The 8422-nt window shown below is 51.1% G+C and overlaps 1 protein-coding gene across 1 annotated transcript; it reads left to right on the forward strand.

Annotated features, from left to right (window-relative positions):
- The first annotated feature begins 29 nt into the window (after positions 1 to 29).
- LOC144589749 (NACHT, LRR and PYD domains-containing protein 3-like) lies at positions 30 to 8140 on the forward strand. The gene is given in 6 exon segments (XM_078394848.1): positions 30 to 137; positions 139 to 1886; positions 2728 to 2814; positions 2971 to 3141; positions 3295 to 3462; positions 3609 to 8140. Coding segments are annotated over 6 exon segments (2325 nt in total). The 5' UTR covers positions 30 to 86; the 3' UTR covers positions 3709 to 8140.
- Positions 8141 to 8422: the final 282 nt, after the last annotated feature.

Raw genomic sequence — 8422 nt, forward strand, 5'->3', positions numbered from 1 at the left:
TCTCTCTCTCCTGTAACCAGGTTTACCTCACTCCAATGAAATCCATCAGGAGTTCAGGAGCATTGAACTCATTCTTGTAATGGTGAATGTCGAGTTTTGAGTTCAGCCATCTAACATTGTGTCCATTATCTGCCTATTCCTGTGCAAGATGTTCAACGTAAACACAAGGAGACTCTGCGAGCACTGACTGAAATACTGAGCGTGAACACGATCCTGATGAAGGAGAAGGTTAAGATTTTCCAGCTGCTTGATCGATACGCTGAGCTGACGGTCATCTCCACTGTTCGAGATCGGACACTGGTAGAACATGAGCTACTGGCAAGAGGCCGGGACCATGAAGAGTGGAGAGAGAAATCTCTCCGGATAGAACTTGAAAAAATCAGGACAGATCAATTATTCCACAGCAGCTTTTCCAGAAGTAAATCCCGTTCTGGGAGTTCAGCATCTGTGGCCGGAGTCCCGGGGATCGGAAAAACAACAATGGTGCAAAAGATTGTTAATGACTGGGCCACAGGGAAAATATATCAAGACTTCCAGTTTGTTTTCAGTTTTAAATTCCGAGATTTAAACACTATTAACTGTAGAGTAACCTTGAAGGAACTGATTCTGGATCAATATCCTTACTTTAGGAATATCCTGGGAGAGGTCTGGAAGAACCCAGAGGGATTGCTGTTTATATTCGACGGTCTGGATGAATTTAAGGGCAGAATCGATTTTGCTGACAGTCGGAGAGACACAGAAGCTCAGCACATGTGTCCAGATCCCGAGTGGTGGTGTGAAGTGTCTGACATTGTGTACAGTTTAATCCAGCACAAGCTGCTGCCAGGGTGTTCAGTGCTAGTGACCACCCGCCCCACTGCGTTACATTTACTGGAAAAGGCAGAGATCAGTGTCACGGCTGAAATCCTGGGATTTGTTGGTGAGGAACGGAAAGGATATTTCACCAGGTATTTTGATGATCAGACGGTGGCAGCAGCTGTTTTCAAACACGTGGAGGAGAACGAGATCCTGTACACCATGAGCTACAACCCCTCCTACTGCTGGATCCTCGCCCTGACACTGGGCCCCTTCTTCACACAAACACACCGGGACACGCAGCGAGTTCCCAAGACCATCACACAACTATATTGTAACTTTATTTACAACATCCTGACAAACCACGGCCGTGAGATTGAGAGCCCCCGTGAGGTGTTACTGAGGGTTGGTCAGATGGCCTTCACTGGAGTGTCCGAGAAGAACATTGTGTTCACAGATGGAGATTTGATCAAGTACAATCTGCAGCCTTCCCAGTTCCTGTCCGGGTTCCTGATGGAACTTTTGGAGAGAGAGGATTCATCCCGGAGCGTGGTGTACACCTTCCCACACCTCACCGTCCAAGAGTTTGTAGCTGCACTCGCACAATTCCTGACTGCAGATACCAGGAATACGCTGAAACACCTGTCTGAAGCCCACAGCGCGACAGACGGGCGATTTGAGGTATTTCTCCGTTTTGTCGCTGGTCTCTCTTCCCCACGGTCAGCTCGGGTCCTGGAGGAGTTTCTGGGTCCATTTCCTCATCAAACAATCTGCCGAGTGATTGACTGGGTGAAGGAGGAGGTTAAACGCCAGGCTGGAAACACAAGGAGTGTAGCTGGTAAACGGAGGCTCCTGAACGCGCTGCACTACCTGTTTGAGTCTCAGAATCCTGCACTTGCTCAGCAGACACTGGGATCTGTGGAAACACTTTCATTCAGTGGACAGGGACTGACCCCGATTGACTGCGTGGTCCTGTCTCATGTCATCAGGCACTGTGATACAATCAAACACCTCAATCTGTGGGACTGCCGCATTCAGTGTGAAGGTCTCCAGCGGCTGGGACCGGTTCTGCACAAGTGTCAGCACTTGGGGTAACTGTCCGTTTGACGCTAACACTGACCTGTAAAATTGTTTCACTATTTTGTTCTTCCGTCCAGCAACCTTTCTATGGGGCCAGCCGTCACTGTGCACGGCACCCCTCCTCTTTTACACTACCAGGATCGCCGGTGGTCTACTCCGTCCCCCCCTCCATCGGGTCGCCGGTGTTCTACTCCGTCCCCCTCTCACCCGGGTCACCGGTGGTCGACACCGTCCCCCCTCCACCAGGTTACCGGTGGTCGACTCCGTCCTCCCTCCCCCGAGTCACCTGTGGTCCACTCCGCCCAACCCCTCCCCTGGGTCACCCATGGTCGATTCCGTTCCACCCTCCTCCCTCCCCCGGGTCGCTGATGGTCGACTCCTTCCACCCTCCTCCCTCCCCCGGGTCACTGGTGGTCGACTCCTTCCACCCTCCTCCCTCCTACGGGTCGCTAGTGGTCGACTCCATCACCCCCTCCTCCCTCCCCCGGGTCGCTAGTGGTCGACTCCGTCACCCCCTCCTCCCTCCCGCGGGTCACCGATAGTCGGCTCCATCTCCCTCTCCCGTGTTGCTAGTGGTCGACTCCACCACCCCCCCCCCCTCCCCCGGGGTCACCGATGGTGGCTGCCGTTCTCCCTCCATCACGTCACGTGTGTTGCAGGCGTTCTCTGCACGGGGAACATTTCCCAGTCGTCGGGGAATGAGAATAAATGGTAAAAGTCACCAAACACCACAACGACAGAGATTTATTCAACAATTTGCTGAGGCGCTTCCAGAAATATCAGTTTAGGAGAAGTTATCTCAGCCCCGGGGTTTGTATCAGTCTGTTCCTTACTCTGTCTGTTTGTGTTTAGATTGGGATACAACGACCTGGGTGATTCAGGAATGAAACTGGTGTCTGCGGCTCTGAGGAACCCGGACTGTAAAATACAGAGACTGGAGTAAGTCCCAGACTGTGAGAGATTGTGTTTACAGTCACTGGGTGTCTGACACTGAACATTAATATCATCAGTAATTGTGTCACCGATAAAACACTGGGGATTTGCACCGTATCATGTCTCTCTGTGTCCCTCACCCTCACTCTCTCTCATCTCCAGGCTGGACAGTGTCGGTCTCACACATTCTGGAGCCGAGGATCTCGTCTCCGCTCTCAGTACAAACCCCTCACTGACGGAGCTGCACCTGAGTGGGAATAATCTGGGAGATTCCGGAGTGAAACTGGTGTCTGCGGCGCTGAGGAACCCGGAATGTAAAATACAGAGACTGTGGTAAGTCCCAGACTGTGAGAGATTGTGTTTACAGTTACTGAGTGTCTGACACTGAACATTAATATCATCAGTAATTGTGTCACTGATAAGCACTGGGGATTTGCACCGTCTCGTGTCTCTCTGTCCCTCACCCTAACTCTCTCTCATCTCCAGGCTGGTCAGTGTCGGTCTCACAGATTGTGGAGCCGAGGATCTCGTCTCTGCTCTCAGTACAAATCCCTCACTGACGGAGCTGGACCTGTCAAACAACTCCCTCACAGACCGATCTGTTCCTGGTCTCCGCGGCCTCATACTGGCGCTCCCGAGACTGAAGCGGATCGGGTGAGTGTTTGTGTTAATGTTTATTGTGATAAAATATCTGGGGATGTGCGGGCTTCTCCTGTGATTTAGTTCTGTGAGTGTTGTTGAAATATCAACCCGCAGTCCATGTTCCTGACACTGATCTGTTTATTTTGTCTTTATTCCAGGGCTTGTTTCAGGCTGTCGGGGAATAAGTTCAGTGCAGATGGACGGAACCAGCTGAAGAGTCTGCACACAATCAGATCCGGACTGAGTGTGAACGTGTGAACATCTCGGGGTGTAAACGTCACTGCCCTGGGCACGGGAATATTGTTGGCCGAATCCCCGCCCTCCCCTTTAAACGGCCGCCCTCCCCTTTAAACGGTCGCCCTCCCCTTTAAACGGCCGCCCTCCCCTTTAAACGGCCGCCCTCCCCTTTAAACGGTCGCCCTACCCTTTAAACTGTCGCCCTCCCCTTTAAAAGGCCGCCCTTCACTTTAAACGGCATTTAAATCCGGTGCTTCCCCCCAGTGGGGGACCGGGGAATTGCAGCTGGACCTGCAGGATCTCGGATGTGACTTTATCGTCAGCGGCCCCCGCTCCTGCTGCGGATTAATGGTGACAACAGAAGCATTGTTCAAACTGTTCATTCACAGAGCAATGCCTTTGTTGATGTCCAGGTTGCTAATATTTGCCGAAATCAATAAACACTTGTCAATTCCAGATGTTATGTCGGATTCCCAACTGCATCCAATATTTATTCACTCGGTTCTCCCCCTCCCCTCCCAAACCTTTCTCGGCTGCTTCCTCTCTACATTTACCCTCCTGTATTCTCTCCCCTTCCTTATAATCAACCATCAGTTTCCTCCACCATGCCGCGGTACTGCTCCCTCTTTCTGCCACCATCCTGCCCCCATGCCACCCCCTCCTGCATTCTCCTCCTGCTCCCGCTCCTGCACTCCCCTGCTATTCCCACATCCTGCCCTCCCCTGCACCCCATCTCACTAACCTTCCTGCCCACATCCTGCGTGTCCTCCTGCCCCCTCATACCCCGACCCACCTAACCAGCCCCACCTGCTCCTCCCCTCCTTCTCCCTCTTTCTGCTCCATTCTTGCTCCCATTTGATGTCCCTCCTTCTCCCCCCTCCTCTTTACCGCCTCCCCATCCCCTAGGTCTCAACCCCTGCTGCTCAGCCTTCATGCTCTCCCCTACTCCTCTCACTCCGTCTCCCACTACACCCCCCTCATTCTCCCCCCTCATTCTCCCGTTATTCTATCCCCTCATCCTCTACCCTCATTCTCTCCCCTCATTCTCCCTACCTCCTACTCCATCTCCCTCTACACCCCCCTCATTCTCCCCCCTCCTTCTCCCCCTCGTTCTCCCGTTATTCTATCCCCTCATCCTCTGCCCTCATTCTCTCCCCTCATTCTCCCTACCTCCTACTCCATCTCCCTCTACACCCCCCTCATTCTCTCCCCTCATTCTCCCTACCTCCTGCTCCATCTCCCACTACACCCCCCTCATTCTCCCCATCGTTCTCCTGTTATTCTCTCCCCTCATTCTCTCCCCTCATTCTCTCCCCTCATTCTCCCTACCTCCTACTCCATCTCCCACTACATCCCCCTCATTCTCTCCCCTCATTCTCTCCCCATATCATTCTCTCCCCATCTCATTCACTCTCCATCTCATTCTCCCCATCTCATTCTCAACACCTCATTCTCCCCACCTCCCACTCTATCTCCCACTACTTCCCCCCTCATTCTCTCCCCTCATTCTCCCCATCTCATTCTCTCCCCTCATTCTCCCCTTCTCATTCTCCCCTTCTCATTCTCCACATCTCATTCTCTCCCCTCATCCTCACCATCCTCATTCTGCCCAACACTACCCCCCCCCCCCCTTTGCAGTCGCAAAGTGTGTAGTCATGCATTTTGGTACGAGGAATAAAGGCGTAGACTATTTTCTAAATAGGATGAAAATCCAGAAATGGGCGATGCAATGCGCTTTGGGAGTTCAAAAGTTAATCTGCAAGTCGAATTAGTAGTAAAGAAAACAAACACAATGCTAGCTGGTGTTTATTTCAAGAAGGTTTGTATTCAAAAACGGATGTTATGCTGAGGTATCTCAGGAGATGGTGAGGCCAAATTTGAAATATTGTGAGCAATTTTGGGCATCATATCTGAGGAAGGATGTGCTGGGTCTGTGGAGGGTCCAGAGGAGGTTTGCCAAATGATCCCAGGAATGAGTAGGTTAACCTATGATGAACGTTTTTCGGCACTGGGTCTGTACTCACTGGAGATTAGAATAATGAGGGGGGATGTCATTGAAATATACAGAATAGTGAAAGGCTTGGATCGAGTGCACGTGGAGAGGATACTTCCACTCGTGGGAAAGTCTAGGACTAGAGGTCATAGCGTCAGAATTAAAGGATGTTGCTTTAGGAAGGAGATGAGGAATTTCTTCAGCCAGAAGTTGGTGATTCTGGATTTATTTACCACAGAATGCTGTGGAGGCCAAGTCAATGGATAATTTGAAGGCAATGATAGATAGATTCTTGATTAGTACGGTTGTGAATTATGGGGAGAGGCTGGAGAATGGGGTTCGGAGGGAGAGATAGATCAGTCATGGTTGAATGGCAGAGTAGGAATAAGGAGTTGGTGGATCTTTGGTGGGGAGGAACACCCCTGTCTCCATCAATGGTGTGGATGTGCAGTTTACCAGGAAGGACAAATACATTGGATTGTACATGGACAGAAAACTGGACTGGTGCAGGAAAGCTTTGGGCCTGTACAAGAAGCCACAGAGCTGGCTGTACTTTTTGTGATGGCTCCGCTCCTTCAACATCTGCAGTAAGATGCTGCAAATTTTTAACCAATCTGTTGTAGCCAGAGACATCTTCTTCGCTGCCGTGTGCTGGGGCAGCAGGGCGAAGGCTACGGACGCCAATAGGATCAACAAGCTCATCAGGTAGACTGACTCCGTCCTGGGGGCGGAGTTCGAATCATGGGAGGTGGTTTTGGAGGGGAGGATGTTCCTCAAACTGCGGAGCATCCTGGACAATGCAGCTCTCCCCTTCCATGACACTGGTTGACTTGAGTTGCACCGTCAGCCACAGATTGGTTCCACCGAGATGCAGCACAGAACGCCACAGGAGATCATTTTACCTGTGGCCATCAAACCGTACAACTCCTCCGCCTTCTGTCATGGGGTAGACGAGACTGAGTAACTCCCTCCCCCCCCCCCCCCCCCCCCTCCGCAATCTTTCACATCCCACAATCCTATCCATTCGTCACTCAAATTTCATGTTTCATGTATTTGTGCTTTTTATGACTGTTCGCAGATCAATTTCCCTCCTGGGATAAATAAAGTTTAATCGTGTCCTGTCGTATCGTTTCCCGCTGTATTTCTAAACTAAACTAAAGTAAACTAAACCTCCTGGACCCTTGCCGAAGCCAGCACATCGTTGCTCAGATATGGGGTCCAAAGCTGCACACAATACTCAAAATTCAGGTTCCCCATTCACTAACTCAACCCTTCGGATAAATAAATATATTCTTACATGAAAAGAATAAATATAAGGGAATATAAGACTATCAAAATAGAATATCATATATATACAGCTGGAAACAGGCCTTTTCGGCCCTCCAAGTCCGTGCCGCCCAGTGATCCCCGTACATTAACACTATCCTACACCCACTAGGGACAATTTTTACATTTACCCAGCCAATTAACCTACATACCTGTACATCTTTGGAGTGTGGGAGGAAACCGAAGATCTCGGAGAAAACCCACGCAGGTCACGGGGAGAACGTACAAACTCCTTACAGTGCAGCACCCGTAGTCAGGATCGAACCTGAGTCTCCGGCGCTGCATTCGCTGTAAAGCAGCAACTCTACCGCTGCGCTACCGCTACCATTGTGGACAACAGTCCCACCAGGTGGTGTCCCGCCGCAATGACAGGCCCTGTTATTTTGTGGACAACACCCCCACCCAGTGCTGTCCCGCCGCAATGACAGGCCCTGTTATTTGTGGTCACTTTGGCATTGGTTCTACTTCTGTATTTACAGAGATCAGGATATTTTATGAATAAAATTGGTTTCGAAATCGAAAGATAGCTTTTCTGTGCGATGCCAAGCCTTCATGAATTGTGGAACCAGAGGTCACTTTATAAGTTTATAAGTTCGGGGTGCGGATTCTTGATCAGTGTGGGTGTCACGGGTTATGGGGAGAAGGCAGGAGAATGGGGTTGAGAGAGTGAAAGGTAGATCAGCCATGGTTCAATGGTGGAGTAGACACGATGGGTCGAAAGGCCTAATTTTGCTCTTATCTCTTATGAACGTGAACAGACGTCACAGTTTAAGAACAAGGGATAGACCATTTAGGACGGAGACGAAGAAAAACGTTTCCACGCGGAGAGTTGTGAATCTGGAATTCTCTGCCACAAAAGGCAGTGGAGGCCAACTCACCGATTGTTTGTAAAAGAGAGTTAGATTTAGCTAATTGGGCTAACGGAATTAAGGGATATAGGGAAAAAGTAGGGACGGGGTACTGATTCTGGATGCTCAGCCATGATCATATTGAATGACGGAGTAGGCTCGAAGGGCCGAATGGCCTACTCCTGTACCTATTTTCCATGCTTCTCAGAATTATCGTGTTGTGAGTGGCGGCGCCTAACGGCTGCGGCTCGCTGGCAGTCTGTTTGTCCTTTTTCCTTTTTTGTTTGTGTGTCGGTGTTGGGGTGGTTTGTTTTTGGTTGTGTATGTGTGGGGGGGGGGGATCTTTCTTTTTTTAGGTCTTCCCCGGGGCGAGGCTCGGCCGCGGGACTTAACAGTGCCCGGTGCGGCTCGGCCGCGGGACTTACCATCGCCCGGCGCGGCTCGGCCATGGGGCCTTCTATCGCCCGGTACGGCCGCGGGACTTTCCAGCGCCCGGTGCAGCTCGGCCGTGGGACCTTCCATCTCCTTGCGGGGTCTGTGCGGGTCGGTCGCCTCGGTAGGGGTCGAG

This window comes from Rhinoraja longicauda, unplaced genomic scaffold (genome assembly GCF_053455715.1).
Source record: "Rhinoraja longicauda isolate Sanriku21f unplaced genomic scaffold, sRhiLon1.1 Scf000070, whole genome shotgun sequence".
NCBI lineage: Eukaryota > Metazoa > Chordata > Chondrichthyes > Rajiformes > Arhynchobatidae > Rhinoraja > Rhinoraja longicauda.